This window comes from Hemicordylus capensis, chromosome 3 (genome assembly GCF_027244095.1).
Source record: "Hemicordylus capensis ecotype Gifberg chromosome 3, rHemCap1.1.pri, whole genome shotgun sequence".
Classification (NCBI taxonomy): Eukaryota; Metazoa; Chordata; class Lepidosauria; order Squamata; family Cordylidae; genus Hemicordylus; species Hemicordylus capensis.
The window spans coordinates 165285479-165301834 of record NC_069659.1 but is presented as its reverse complement, the minus strand read 5'-3'; the positions used below and the strand labels follow the sequence as shown (position 1 = coordinate 165301834).

At 41.0% G+C, this 16356-nt stretch overlaps 1 protein-coding gene across 2 annotated transcripts in view; it reads left to right on the top strand.

The window, feature by feature from the left end:
• ABCC4 (ATP binding cassette subfamily C member 4) overlaps nucleotides 1-16356 on the top strand; it is a 227092-nt gene that overhangs the window by 33942 nt on the left and 176794 nt on the right. Inside the window, exons 5-11 of one of the 2 annotated variants that reach the window (XM_053311912.1) lie at nucleotides 590-679; nucleotides 2415-2578; nucleotides 5373-5498; nucleotides 7370-7619; nucleotides 9632-9736; nucleotides 13839-13928; nucleotides 14614-14805. In XM_053311912.1, the coding sequence (XP_053167887.1) occupies nucleotides 590-679; nucleotides 2415-2578; nucleotides 5373-5498; nucleotides 7370-7619; nucleotides 9632-9736; nucleotides 13839-13928; nucleotides 14614-14805 (1017 nt within the window). The remainder of the gene's footprint in view (nucleotides 1-589; nucleotides 680-2414; nucleotides 2579-5372; nucleotides 5499-7369; nucleotides 7620-9631; nucleotides 9737-13838; nucleotides 13929-14613; nucleotides 14806-16356) is intronic. The other variant, XM_053311913.1, reaches the window with a different exon arrangement.

The following is a 16356-nucleotide window of genomic DNA, read 5'->3' as shown; positions in this document are numbered from 1 at the left end:
GACCTCTCCAGATGATCTTAATAGGTGACAGAGTTCATGACAAAGGAGGCTGGGATTACTCCTGTGGCTGATGCAGGAGGCATTGTCTTTACTCTGAACTGTTTTCATTTGTCAATTACGTTATGACAAAACCAAACTTGTCTTACCATCATGTTCACTACCAGATCCCTAATAATATGGAATCGGAAAAAGTGGTACCGACGCGGCAGAGAAGGGAAACAAGGTTAAACGTTAAAATTGAACGTTAAGGAGTGAGTGTGTGTGTTTCAGGAAATATTTCTCCCTCTCAATTTCAGCCCCAGAACTGAAATGAGTTTAGCCCCGGCTGCTTCTATGTTCACATAAAGTGATATCAAATTGGTACAGCACCAGAGTTCTCATCAAACTTCTTGAGCTTTTAAAATATTTCTTGACCTTTTAAGCACTGCTGTGTGGAAGTTGTGACGCTGTCACAACTGTCTTTGAAGTTGTACAGCAGCCCCGACAGCTCCTTTCCTTCATCAGGAGACTGTAGCATGTAAGCTAATGTGTCTAAAATATTCAGCATTATAATTTTAACGGCACTCTCGCCCACCCTCTGCTTTTTTAGGCACTTCGTCTGAGTAATAAAGCCATGACACAAACGACAACAGGTCAAATTGTAAATCTTTTATCAAATGATGTGAATAAATTTGATCAGGTAAGTCTTATTGGCAGCCTTTGTAAATAATTTATCCAAGTTGATATGGATGATAGACTTGGGTTTTTGGGTAATCATTAAGATAGGATGAATTCAGGTTGTTGGGTTGTTCTGGATTCCATCCAAAGGCTTCCTTGCTTGGGAGCAAGGGGAACCTTTGAATGCAACCTCCTCAGCATATGTGAAAAACCGGATATAGATGCATATCTAAGGCTGCAGACATAAGAGCACTGCCTTAGATGTAGATAATTTTCAGTGCAGTGTAAATTCCAAGCACATGTGGCTTAGGATTGTGGTAAAAGGAATAATTTACTGAGGTAGTTTTCTGGCAGAATTTGCTTGTATGATTTATGTTACTTTTTGCAGGTATTTGAATGCTCTAAAATACTTGAGAGTCTGATTCATTCAAACTTGTGACAACAGTAACTGATTAATAGTTGGCAATAAGCGGAATGGGCAGAAGTAGTGACGCTGAATTAAAAGAGCATGACAATAAGTCATGCACACATGAATAGTTAACTTAATTTAAACAACCCTGCTTACCTAAAGTTTAAAGGAAAAGCACTCTGCATTTTTTGTTATACTTCCCATGCTTCATAGACTTCATCTAACTTTCAGAAATTTGTCCAGAAATTTGAAATTCATTTAACTTTCAGAAATTTGTCCAGAATACCTCTGTGTGCTTTCCCTGTGAATCCACTGTGGGCCCATATAATCATGAAGCTGCCTTTGTTAAGAGATGTAGAAGATGCAGTTTTCCAAGCCTTTTAAGGTTACAGCAAGGAGCCATCACAGTGTCTGGCTTACTCATGCAGCTTCTTTCTGATAGCACACCCTGCAGCAGACATTTACTTTCTACGTCAGGTGGAGTTTCTGTCATGCTCCAAAAACAGCTCATTTTCCAAGAACTGTGTTCTCCAAGGCTCTAGAGCAGGGCTGCTCAACTTTGGCCCTCCTGCAGATCTTGGCCTACAACTCCCATAATCCTTGGCTATTGGCCACTGTGGATGGAAATTATGGGAATTGTAGTCCAAAAACAGCGGGGGGTGGGGGCTAAACATAGTAGGCGTGTGTGGGTAAACTCTGCCTTCCAGCTGGGAATAACAGGAGTCATAGTTCAGCAATAGGTGGAGGGCCAGGTTTGCCCATCCCTTCTCTAGGAAAATGTCTCCAGGGTTACGAATGACTACTGGGGATTTTAAAATGAAGCCACTTCCCCGCCTGTGCTCATTTGGTGTGGGAGTGAGGCAGAATGAATTCTTGCACTTGCCCTTTCCACCTCTTGTGTGCGTGGATGGGCAACCTTTGTCATGTGAAGGCAGTAAGCCGGTCCAAAGGGGCTTGTTATGGTGAAAAAGTGGTGAAAAAGCTTCTCCTCTCCTGTTCAGTTCCAAAGTATTTGTGTAGTATTCTCTTTTGATAGAGTTCACACACATGAACTTGCTGCCAAAATGTCCTCCATTTGCAGGCTGCAGATAGTCCTAAAGCTCCCTCCAGATAGTCCTGTCTGAACAGGAAGCACATGTGTACAAGGCTGCATAGGACTGCATCAAGGAGTGTCATTTTCCGTTCCCCCAATACTGTCTCCATGCAGAAATGTCTGAGCCCAAGAATGGGGGTGGTGTGGGGTACAGGACTTATTGGCACTGCTGTATTTGTGAACTGGACCTGTGGCTATCATATTTCAGTTGACACAAATGTGCGTGTTTCATGTGTGATTCTTCTGTTTGTATAGGTCACTATTTTCTTGCATTTCTTATGGGCTGGACCACTTCAAGCGATAGCAGTAACTGCACTTCTTTGGCTTGAGATTGGCCCATCATGCCTTGCAGGAATGGCAGTTCTTATTATTCTGCTTCCTCTGCAAACCTGCATTGGGAGGTTGTTCTCATCTCTGAGGTAAGCGAGTTTTGATGTTTAACGTAGTCAGGTTTACGGAAAATTAAAGGCAAGATACAAGACATCTACAACAATAAAGCTGCATATTTTAGCTGTACAGGTGAAACTTGGAAAATTAGAATATCGTGCAAAAGTCCATTAATTTCAGTAATGCAAATTAAAAGGTGAAACTGATATATGAGACAGACGCATCACATGCAAAGCGAGATAAGTCAAGCCTTAATTTGTTATAATTGTGATGATCATGGCATACAGCTCATGAAAACCCCAAATCCACAATCTCAGAAAATTAGAATATTACATGGAACCAAGAAGACAAGGATTGAAGAATAGAACAATATCGGACCTCTGAAAAGTATACAGTGTACTGTGCTTGATTGGCCAGCAAACTCGCCTGAACTGACCCCATAGAGAATCTATGGGGCATTGCCAAGAGAAGGATGAGAGACATGAGACCAAACAATGCAGAATTGCTGAAGGCCGCTAATGAAGCATCCTGGTCTTCCATAACACCTCATCAGTGCCACAGGCTGATAGCATCCATGCCACGCCGCATTGAGGCAGTAATTGCTGCAAAAGGGGCCCAAACCAAGTACTGAATACATATGCATGCTTATACTTGTTCCTATACACTCTTTCTACTGGTATGCATGTTTTGAGTAAAATTGTACTGCTAGGAAGATCTGATCTCCATATTTGGGCAAGGCTTCGAAAGAAATTGCTTATTGGCATAGATCCTAGAAAAATAGAAAACATCCATGTGCTGTCAATTTTTCAAATACTCTAAGTCATCTACTTCCAATTAGTTCTTGAGTGCATGTGGATTGTGAAACTATATCGACTTTCTTCTCACCCCAGAAAGTTTATAAAAATTCACATATTGGAGATAGTTTTATGGCATAATGCAAATGCCCTTATCAAGTCACATTTCAAAGCACAGATTTCAATTAATTTATTAATTTAATTTACATTTATATCACTGCTCTTCCTCCAAGGAGCCCAGAGTGGTAGGTCTCAAACCAGCTGCTCTTTCCCCTTGAAGTCCTCCAGGTTTAGACCAGGATTATCAATCCTACCAGGACTGATAAAATCACTAGTGGATATTTGAGAGTATTCAGCTAGCCAGGAGAACCTTTGCTGTAAATGTTTCAGCAGTGTTGCAAGAGTGGGGAATATTTTTAGAAATGATGCCTTGAAGGTTCAACTGAATAAAGTACTGTACATGCAGTTGCAGTGGATTGTGCAATTGTGGGATAGCCCTCATTTCTGAATGAAGATCTTTGTAGGATGTGGCTTAGGACAGCAGCAATTGTATAACATATTTATTCATTTTAAAAAATTAGAACACACACTTCCATTCTTCTGAAAATCTCAAAACAGCTTCCAGCTATACTTAGTTATTTTACATTTTTAAAACCTGATCACTTTTTCTGAAGAGATCTGGGCAGTATACATGGGTCAGCCCCAATTTTATTGTCCCAACAACTCTGAGGTTGGTTAGGCTGCAAGTTTGTAATTTTCCCCAAGGTCATTCTTGAGGATCTGCGAGACAACTTGTACTTTGATTTTCATAGTCCAGCTCTCTGTCCTTTACACTGCACTGTCTAATCTAACAGCAACAGCAACAACAACAACAACATTGACAATAAAATTCTGGCATCCCAGGTCCTTGGGAAGGACTTGATGTCTGGATAAAACAAACCAGTCAATAACACCTGTCTGACTGTGTAAAATAATGAAAATAATAAATAATAAATGTGTTACCCACCCAAATCTGTCTTTAACTAGCATTCCTCCATCACAGCTCTGTGCTGAAGGAGCGGGAAGAAGGGAGTGTGTGGGCTCTGAGCTCATTGTAACTGCGTTTCTGATCCAACAAAATGTGGTCTGTTGGATCATGTGATCTTGGCCAGGGTGTTGGCTGCAGATTTTGGGAAAGATTCATTCAGTGTGTGGCCCCCCCCAATCTGAAGCGAATGCAGCTCTTTCTTCTCCAGTAGTCCCCTGGCTCTCTTCCTCAGTTCTGAGGGAAGAATTTGGTAACATTTTTTCAGTGAGCTTGCGTCCAACTTGCTACTGCTGCTCCTCCTGCTTCTTGCTGTTACCACTGCCCACTCAGTTGCCAAGTAGAGGGTGACCTGGAGGGAGGATGACCAGCAGCTGGACCCAGGTACCACCAATTCCTAGTAAGAAGGGCCAGCAAGCAAGTGAGCTGGCAATGGCTTCTCATCTTTGGTGCTTATTTTCTCACCCCCACCCCACCCCAGTCAGATTGAGTGTGGGCATATGAGGGTAGCAATGGCAAGGAGGAGAAACAGCAGAGAGGACCGGCTGGGGTATAGATCTCAGCCAATTCATGATGCCTGTTCTGAAAGAGAAAGAGATGTGGTGATATTTCAAGAGATAAGAAAGCTTGATGGGGGCAAGGAGATGGAGCTGTTGCAATAGCTCAGCTTCACCTTCTGCCCATGAAATGTCATGGGACTTCTGCTTTTCAAAAGTATTGTAGTTTTTAGCAATGTTGAAGCTAAATGTGACACCAAGCCTAGGTAATTTTTGTGTAGATAGTGAGTGTGTGTGTTGTGGGGGCGAGGGCTAGATGTCTTTACTAAGCAGCTGTGTTCATTAACAGTTATATATCCCTTTTCTTTCTGAATTAAAGGATATATCTAAATATCTGAGGAGCAGTTAGCACTGTATGGGCAAATGCATATTCTAGAGCTTAAACACTTTTTTTTTTTTGAGCTACACATTTTTCAGATACTAACTTTGTAGTTTCTGGTTAAAATTACAGGAGCAAGACAGCAGCCTTCACTGATGCAAGGATCAGAACCATGAATGAGGTCATAACTGGAATGAGAATAATAAAGATGTATGCCTGGGAAAAATCATTTGCGGATCTTGTGAATGGCATAAGAAGGTGATCTGTGCCCTACTGAAAGTTTTGCATAAGATTACTGTATCACCTTTTAGTTTTTTATTTAACATATGCATTTTTGAATAGGATTATAATGTGTGTCTTTCCTCATCTTAGAAAAAGAATTTGAGAATATTTTTCTTGAAGGTGTGAAATGGCTCTTCTGTTATTAATTCTGCACTGCCAGTTTTCTTCTTGTTTATACAGTGTTGACATCACGGTGGTCAAATAATCATATAAAAATTACAATTTTCACATGAAGGAAATGAAGTAATTGCTTTCTTTAAAATATAAAAAATACAAAATATGTATTTCCCAAACTTGTACACCGCCTAAAACTTTCGTGTCTTGGCATAAAATGAGTTAAAACACAGGAACATAAAATGAGTTAAAACACAGGAAATAAAAACCTTAGAACAATTTAAAACTGGAGTCAGATTAAAAAGCTTGGGTGAAGAGGTAAGTCTTCAAGTGGTTTTAAAAAGTTCTCAGAGATGGGGAGACTTGTATTTCAGTAGAGAGCACATTCCACAGTCTCGGGGCAGCAACAGAGAAGGCCTGTCCCTGTATGACCACCAGAGACAAGCCAGTGGCAACTGGAGATGACCCTCTTCCAGATGATCTCAGTGGGCGATGACGCTCATAATGAAGATGTTCTATTCAGTACTCGGGGCTTAAGCCGTTCATAGTTTCATAGTTGTAACCAGCACTTCATAGTTATAACCACTTATATTTTACCTGGAAACGTATCAGCAGCCAGTGTAGGTCTTTCAACACAGGAGTAATGCGGTCTATCTGAGATGACCTAGAGACCACCATGGCTGCTGCATTCTGTACCAACTGCAGTTTCTGGACTGTGTACAAAGGCAGCCCCATGTAGAGTGCATTGCAGAAGTCAAGTCTGGAGGTTACCAGCAGATGAACCACTGCTTTGAGGTCATTCATCTCAAGAAATGGACGCAGCTAGCGTATCAGCCAAAGCTTATGGAAAGCACCTATGGCCATCCCACAAACCTTAAAAACCTTAAAAATAACCACCTACCCCATCCGGAAACCTTAAAAACATGCTCCAGAAGAATAACCATATCTAGTCTTTTGCAATAAAAGGGTTGTGGCAGCTGAAAGTCAACAGAGTTTTTGATCCCACGAACTACTTTATCAGATATTTTCAGTATGCTTATTCATTTGGTCTTTTTTCTGAACCATGTTTATAATTACAAATATGGATTCACAACAAAATGCTGCATTATATTCCTGGTATACATGTGTAAGCTGAGCCTGTTCCTGAGACTGGTGAAAGGTTTAGGCACCTCTCTGTTTGAGAAGTAAGAGGGGTTCTGACTGTCTTGAGGATGTATTCTTCATGCTGAGAAATTTCCCACTCTGTTCAAGTTGTCCTCCCTGCGCCTCCGTGCCACTGTTCTGTTAGCTCTGCCCACCTGGTTGTTTAACTGCCCTCTGAATCTGCCAACGTTCTGCTGCATTGAGTTATATTGCAGCAGTTTGGGGTGGGGTTTTGCCCCCTTGGGATTTGTTCTTGCAGATTTTTGTGAAACCAATTTATCTGTAAGTTACCCAAGTCTGCTGGTACCTCCCTCTTGGCCACAGATGCTCCAGTTATGTGTCCATAAGGATAACAACATTTCCAGCTCTTTTGGAAATAGATAAGAATTCTAACCACTAAAAGTAAAATCCTTCTTCTGGTAAAACCTCTCCTTCCTCTCATTGCTTTCATCATTAGGATGAAAAGACTCTTTGAAGATACTGCTCTTTAGACTTATTTTATAGTGCTCAGATATGCATATTTCTAGAAACCTGTATGCCTTAGATACATTTGTTTTACATTGAATTATTATATTTTGCCTACATTTCAGGATGGAAATTTCCAAGGTTCTTAAGAGCTCTTACCTTCGTGGATTCAATTTGGCATCTTTCTTTATTGCCAGTAAAATAACAGTGTTTATGACGTTCATGACCTACGTATTGCTTGGCAATCTTATCTCTGCAACTCGAGTGTTTGTTGCAGTGTCGCTCTATAGTGCGGTGAGGCTGACAGTCACCCTCTTCTTTCCAGCAGCGATTGAGAAAGCCTCTGAAGCAATGGTCAGCATTCGACGAATCAAGGTATTGTTGAAAATGAGATAAGATTTTGATGCTCCGTTGCTATATTTAACCACAGCATAACTCTACAAAAGTTACTAGTCCACAAAAATGTTTGAAAGCTTGTCTGCTTGCCCATATGCACCTTAATTAGTACTTAATGGCCTATGAGAGAGAGCATGCATGCCCAGATTTTTGGACAGATTTACTTCTTGTTTGTGAGCCTTCTGTGTTTTTTTTAATATACCAAATGCTTGAAGTACCATAAGAGGTGATCGCCAACATAGTTGGTCACATTTACAGATTCAGAGCATCAAGGTTAGATTAAAGGAGCAAAGATCTTAGAGCTGTGTGTAGGAGCACACACATTTTCGCTGGCTCAGTAGCTAGCCATTAACAACATTAGAAGAGCCCTCCTGGATCAGGCCAAAAGCCTGTCTAGTTCAGCATCCCATTTTCCACAGTGGCCTACCAGATACCTCTGGGAAGCCCACAAGCAGGAGATGAAGGCAAACCCGTCTTGCTAGACTACTCCCAGGCAACTGGTTTTCAGAGACATGCTGCCTCTAACCTTGGAGATAGCATTTAGCTATCAAGATAAGTAGCCACTAATAGACTTGTTCTCCATGAAGTGGTCTAATCCCCTTTTAAAGCCATCGAAGGCAGTGGCCATTACCACATCTTGTGGCGGCAAATTCTATAAAGCTGTATGTTTAAAGAAATGCTTTCCCACGTCTGTCCTGCATTTCTGGCCATCCTTAAATTCTGCCCCCAATGGCATTGAGCTTTCTCCAGAAGATAGTGGACATAACCCAAAATTCTGCAATGTGTGAAATTATCTTTTTGTCCATCTGAAGTGGTTGTTGCTTGCCAAGCCTTACTGGCAGTCTTCTGGCCTGTGCAGTGAAGCACAAGGTGAGAAACTGATCTCTTATCTCTGGGAAGGGACTCCCCACTTCTTCTCCCACTCCTAGATGAGCTGGGACATGCTGAGAAATGGAGAGGATCAGCTTCTTAAGTTGCACTGGGAGATATCCATATACATTGCCCCATTGCTAAAATAAGACACTACAGGAAAGAATTCCTTTTGAAAATTGCTTTGCTTCATACTTAATAATGCTGGTGTTTTCATTTTGCTTTGTGCGATTCCTTTGACTCTCAAACCCCTAGTGTTAAATGCATTGCTTGTTTTCTGTGGAGGAGTGTTTGAGAATCATGCTAACTTGATCATAAATTTCTTCCTGTGACTGGCCTTGGTGCCTCATATTTGTGGTCGTGTTTCAGGGTTGATGCTTTCTATTTTTCATTGCACCCTCAGTTTCCTGTTTCCTTAAGATAGTCTGTTTTTCACTTAAAGAGTGGCTTGAATAAGTCATGAATTGTATTGGATATGGCTGTCTAGCCAATGAGGTCCTGAGATAAATGTTTGAAAAATGAAAGTAAAAGAGAGAACTCTGGCAAGAATGTCATGTGATTGAAATATTAGCAATAATAGCAGACCACTGTCTTCTTTTCTGCTTTTACACACTATTACATTTGTCCTTAGAGTTTCTTTGTTGGGCTGCTGTTGGAGCAGTTCTTGTGCATTCCTACTTTTTCATGCCATGTGGTTTGAAAGAGAATAGTTCTTCTGGGCTCTTTGCTGATGTTTAGAATTAAATATGTGAATTCTGATTAAAACAAATTAGAGTTCGATGGTGGGGGGGAGAGTAAACTGGGGGTGGGGTTTGTGGATTTTAACTACATGGATGGCATCTCTTCTCTCATGGCTTTACTTTTCTTGTTAAAGGGGTAGGATAGAAGTAGGGAGGTGGGATTGGTTCAGTGCCAAAGTGGTGGGTCCTCCTAGTTCTTTGACTGAACTAGTGCCATTTAGACTCCCTGTAAAGTTTCTGGAGGTCATCAGTGGACATGTAATGGATCTTCTATTCAGTCACTTTGTGATCAGTTGATGGGTACATTTTGGATTGTTTTCCATCTTGCATTTTAGTTTTGTGCTTCAGGGATACTCATGCTTTCCCCCCCTCTTGCTGCAGCACTTTTTGATACTTGATGAGATTTCTGAGTTCAGTCCACCGCTCAAAAATGACAATGAAAATGTCCTCCTTCATGTGCAAGATATAACTTGTTACTGGGATAAGGTAAAATCTTTTTCTTTCTTTCTTGGGGACGGGGGAGACCATTATATAGTAAGTTATTTGATTCAGCCCAGTAGTATGCTTTCTTCACTGTTGGATAATGGTTTTAAAAAGTGAATCGATTTTAGCAGTGTTAAGCATAGATTTGTCTAATATAGTGGGGTAGGTTGCTTTGGGGCACTCATGTAACGTGTGTGTGTGAGGGTTGGGGAGTAGGTAAGTCCCAGTTTCGTATGCTACCTCCGTCATGGACTCGCAAAGAAGCCACTGTTCTCTCAACTTCAGCTTTTCCCTACATAATATGGGGGTGGTAACACCAGTGGCAATATTTATGGAATATGCTAACTGAGCAAGAGACATCTTTTAAAGTGGTAATTCTCTTGAAGGGAGAGAACAACTGGCCCTATCCAACCCCAGCACAACATTCCTCCAGTGGCTGTTGAAGGTATCTGCCTTGTGTTTCTTTTTAGATAGTGAACCCTTTGGGAACAGAGGACCATCTTAATTAATTATGTATTTATTTTTCTATGTAAACTGCTTTGAGAATGAACAGATATGATTGATTGAATGGCATGTTATAATTTGGTGGTACTTGCCATTTGGCTGTGGACACACCAAAAATAATGGAAATGTGAAATAGTGGAATGACTTCTGTAATTGCTCAGAAGTCATTTTGTTTTTAAGTACTCACCTGGTTACAACCTGGAATTTATGTCAGGGTGAGTGGCATTTCCAGCTTAACCTTCCCCCCTGCCCTCCACTGTGCCTCTTCAGTCATGCTTAATGTGTTGATAACATTACTGGTAGATTCTCCTGCTGGTTGTCATTCTCCACCATCACCCACCACCCCGGTAATCTATCAGAAAATAAGTCTATGTCACATCATAGGGTTACTTTCTGGAATGTTCTGGGATTGGGGGTTGGGAATGGTGACTGGTAGGAGCTGGCTACTACTGTTATCAGTGTTTCAAGTGCTCCTGAACCTTCAGAGGCATGGTAAATAGGAATAAATGGACAACTTTCACAATGGAGGGGAGTAAGAAATGGGGTCCCCTAAAGATCTGTATTGCGACCAGTACTCTTTAACTTATTTGTGAATGATCTAGAGTTTGGGTAAGTTGTGGGGTGACCAAGTTTGCAGATATCAAGCTATTCAGGATGGTGAAAACCAAAATAGACTGTAAAGAGTTTCAAAAGGATCTTTCTAAACTGGAAGAATGGGCAACAAAATGGCAAATGCAGTTCAAAGTAAAACAAAAACAAACTGGGGAAAAAAACCCCACATGTGATGCTTGATGGGGTCCTAGCTGTTGTGGATGCATTAGGAGAGAGATCTTGAGGTCATGGTGAATAGCTCAATGAAAACATTGACTAGTGTGTGGCAGCTGTTAAAAAGGTTAATTCCATAGTAGGGATCATTAGGAAAGTGATCAAAAATAAAATGGCTAGTATTATAATGTTGTCATACAAATCTGTGGTTTGGCCACATCTGGAATACTGTGTACAGTTGTGGTTGCCACATATCAAAAAGGACATTGTAGTCTGGAAAACTGCAGAAGGTGGCTACCAAAATAATAAGGTGGCTGGAGCATCTTCCTTACAAGGAAAGACTACAGTTTATGGGACACTTTAATTTAGAAAAAAGGTGATTAAGTGGGGACATGACTGAGGCTTATAAATTGTGGTGCAGAGAAGGTGACTAGAAAAAAGTTTTTCTCTTGTCTCTCACAGCTCTAGAACTAGGGATAATCCAATTGGAAGAAGATTTAGGTGGATGAAAGGAAGCATTTTTTCACACATAATTTTTGGAATTCACTGCCATAATCGCTATTTATGTGGTGATGGCCACCAGTCTGGATGGCTTTAAAAGGGTTAGACAAATCAGTGGAGGAGCTTCAGAGGCAGAATGCTTCTTTTGCAAGGGAGCAATTGCAGGAGAGAGGTATGCTGCCTTAGGAAACATAGGAAACTGCCATATACTGAGTCAGACCATTGGTCTATCTAGCTCAGTATGGTATTCACAGACTGGCAGCGGCTTCTCCAAGGTTGCAGGCAGGAATCTCTCTCAGCCCTATCTTGGAGAAGCCAGGGAGGGAACTTGAAACCTTCTGCTCTTCCCAGAGCAGCTTCATCCCCTGAGGGGAATATCTTGCAGTGCTCACACATCAAGTCTCCCATTCAGATGCAACCAGGGCAGACCCTGCTTAGCTATGGGGACAAGTCATGCTTGCTACCACAAGACCAGCTCTCCTCTCCTCTCTGCTACTTGTGGTCTTTCCAGAAGTATCTGTTGGCTTCTGTGGGAAATTCGATGTTGGGCTAGATATTATTATTATTACTACATTTAGCAATAGCACTAGCAATAGCACTTACATTTATATACCGCTCTATAGCTGGAAGCTCTCTAAGCAGTTTACAATGATTTAGCATATTGCCCCCCAACATTCTGGGTACTCATTTTATCGACCTCGGAAGGATGGAAGGCTGAGTCAACCTTGAGCCCCTGGTCAGGATCGAACTTGTAACCTGGTTACAGGGCGGCAGTTTTACCGCTGCGCCACCAGGGGCTCTTATATCCCGCTCTTCCTCCAAGTAGCCCAGAGCGGTGTACTACATACTTGAGTTTCTCTTTCACAACAACCCTGTGAAGTAGGTTAGGCTGAGAGAGAAGTGACTGGCCCAGAGTCACCCAGCTAGTATCATGGCTGAAGGGGGATTTGAACTCGGGTCTCCCCGGTCCTAGTCCAGCACTCTAACCACTACACCACGCTGGCTCTCCCAATTCATTAGGGTGGTTCTCATATTCTGTACTCTTCTGTTCAGCAACTGTGTTCTGAAGTACATGATTTATATTTGGATCAGATTCTCAGGTGGCTGAAATTGCAAAGGTTCCTGTGAAATCAGTGCCATGTCAAATTGGAAGCAGGGAGGGGGAGAAGAGAGGCCAGCTGTTTGACCTGACATGTTTGAGTGCCCTGTGAATTAGCAAGTGATAAAACGTGCTGTTGCTGCCACCTTGTGGGAATCAATGAATAGTGTTTAAAACCACTTATGACTGTAATGAATGGTATTGCAGCTTTTAAAAGACAGAGTTGTGTCTGGGGCCTATTTCAGTAGAGACATTATTAGCCCTTTAAGTCTTGTTTAGTAAAATGCTAAGCAGCTAGGGCAATGAAAAGGAAGTAGTTAATGGTGTGGGGGACCAGAGAAATGTCTGGGATTGCATTTAATGGAGCATTTGGAGAGGCGGGTGGAGTCTTGGTTATTTTGTGCATCAGGGTTCTTTCATTGTGGTTCCTTGATTTCATTTTGTGGTTTGGCTTGAAATTAGTTCTATTCCTTGTAATAATAGCTGATTATATCAGTGGTGTCCGTAATCCTGTAGCCACCTATGAAGTCAGTGTATCCAAAGCCATCACACAGATCAAATACAGTCACCCCTCACCAACCATGGGTTTCCCAATCATGGTTTTGAGTATCCGCGACCATGAAATTGTGGTAGGTCTCGCCACCCACAACCGGAGTATCTAGTTTGGTGCAATTTTTTCCCAAGGGGGGGGCATGCTTTGCGTTTTTCAGGGGACAGTGGCATTTTTGAGGGTCCCCTTCACTGTTTTCTTGGAATGCAACCCTCGTGGTTGGTGAGGGATGAATGTACTACAGACAGCTTTCATATTAGCTCAGATTTATTTTGCAGTGAGAGGTGCTCTTAGACCAAATGCCTGCCAGAAGTGACCTCTGTGGTCACTTTCCAGTCCTCTAGGAACTGCGGATACGTGGGTTTTAGCCCTTCCTTATCAGCAGATACTTTAAACAGGTGTCTATTAGACACTCCATGGATACACAGAACCATGTATAATGAGGTCCTACTATACATGCTAGAAAGTAGTGGTTTGAACTGAAATTTGGTTCAGAATGTGTACTTTTGCACAAATTGCCTGTTTTGAGCCGGTTGCACTGTTCCTTAATCAGTGTTTGCTAATTGGAAACAAATGCCATTAATTTCAAAGGAAGTGACTTCTGAGTATGTGAAATTAGGATTATAGCTTCCTTATTCTAATAACGGTTTGGAATTAACATATGGTGTTCGTTTGCAAATTTGTAGACTCTGGGATTGCCAGCGCTCAATAATATTTCATTTACTGTCAGACCAGGGGAATTACTCATTGTGATTGGCCCTGTGGGAGCAGGAAAAGTAAGTCATAACTTCAGCTTTTTGCTATGTTAAGAACTACAGACTGTCTATTAGGCACTAAGTATGCTGTCTACTATTTCTGAGGTATGCCCCTGAGGTTTGCCCCTGCTAACTGCGCAAAGAGGCACCTTTTTAATGTGGTGATTCTCTTTATTTAGCAGGGGGAGAGCAATTGGCCCTATCCACCCCCAGCACAGTACCTCCAGTGACTGTTGTGGTGCCTATCTTACATTTCTTTTTAGATTGTGAGCCCTTTGGCGGCAGAGGTCCATCTTATTTATTTATTATTTCTCTATGTAAACCGCTTTGGAAACTTTTGTTGAAAAGTGGTATATACATATTTTTTGTTGTTGTATGTGGAAGGTAGGGCAGCAACTTCTCTTTTTAGACCTTTTTATTGGCCTAAAAGCACTCAGAGTTCTGAGTTAGTCTAATTCAAACTTTATGCTGTACTAGTGTACATATTTCTGTACACTCGTACATGTATTTGTGTGAATGACTGTACCTGCCTTCATTTTAAAAGCGAACCTAGATACAGGCCCTTCAAGTGCATGGTACATATAGGAAGTTTATTTCTGCACCTTGCGTTCAACATAACATGTGGATGACTGTATCTGTAAGAACTAGAAGAGTTTGTGAAAATCTAAATTTTAATATACTCTCTTCCCCACAACTACTCTTACAGTCCTCTCTCTTAAGTGCTATCCTTGGTGAACTGTCTGCAAGCAAAGGTTTCATTGATGTTCGAGGAAGAATTGCCTATGTTTCTCAGCAACCATGGGTGTTTTCTGGCACTGTAAGAAATAACATACTGTTTGGGAAAGAATATAAAAAAGAAAAATATGAAAAGGTTCTAAGAGCTTGTGCTCTTAAAAAGGTAATCCCCTTGCTTCTCAATAAAGTTGAGCTATGTATTTTGCCAAATTCTTTTTTTAACTTCTCTACTTCAAGATGTTCAAGTGAAAATTAATAAAGTATTTCTGGTAAATAATTTATTTGGTAGGGTAGACTAATCTTATTTAGAAATGCTAGGAAAAACACCATTTGTGTTAACCATGTTTAATTTAACATATGTCCGATTGATTTAGTGACAGTAACTTGAAAATGAATGGGGTAATGGCCAAACACTCCAGTCCTAAAAGATATTTTGTTGGGATGCTTTAGAGAAGAGATGTCCCCTATACCAGGGATTCTCAACGTTGGGTTCCCAGATGTTATTGGACTTCAACTTCCATAATCCCAAGCCAAAAACCACTAGAACTGGGGATTATGGGAATTCAAATCCAATAACATCTGGGGACCCAATATTGAGAATCCCTACCCTATACCATCTCTATGTGATGGTGATGACGGGTGGATGTGTACTTCTTGTGTATACTTTCAGAAGCTTGAAGCAGGTACCACTTCCTAAAATCATAACACAAAGATTGATTAATGAAACTGAAGAAAGTAATTGAGGCTGCCTGCTTGTTCCCATAACCTTTAACATGTACTCTAGGTTCTAAAACCCTCCTCTGCTAACTTGGCAAAGAGGCACCTTTTAACATGGTGATTCTCTTTTATTTAGCAGGGGGAGAGTAACTGGCCCTATCCACCCCCAGCACAGTACCTCCAGTGACTGTTGCTGGTGTCTCTCATGTTTATTTTCAGATTGTGAGCTCTTTGGGGACAGGGATCCATCTTATTTATTTATTATTTCTCTGTGTAAACCACCCTGAGCCATTTTGGGAAATTGAATGAATGAATGAATATAATAATAATAATAATAATAATAATAATAATAATAATAATAATAGGTGTTGTAAAAAGATCACACAGACTGACTACAAACAAAGGCATGACAAGGTAGCAGGGATGATACACTGGAACATCTGCAAAAAATACAAGCTGTAGCCAAAAATTGGTGGGACCATAAAATTGAAAAAGTGGTCGAAAATGAAGATGTAAAAATATTATGGGACTTCCGACTACAAACAGACAAACATCTGCCACACAATACACCAGATATAACTGTAGTCGAGAAGAAAGAAAAACAAGTGAAAATAATTGACATAGCAATACCAGGGGATAGCAGAATAGAAGAAAAAGAAATAGAAAAAATCACCAATACAAAGATCTACAAATTGAAATTGAAAGGCTGTGGCAGAAAAAGACCAAAATAATCCCAGTGGTAATTGGTGCCCTGGGTGCAGTTCCAAAAGACCTTGAAGAGCACCTCAACACCATAGGGGGCCACAGAAACCACCACCAGCTAATTACAAAAAGCAACTTTACTGGGAACAGCCTATATTCTGCGACGATATCTATAACAACAGCAACAATATTGACAATAAAATTCTGGCATCCCGGGTCCTTGGGAAGGACTCGATGTCTGGATAAAACAAACCAGTCAATAACACCTGTCTGACTGTGTAAATAAATAATAATA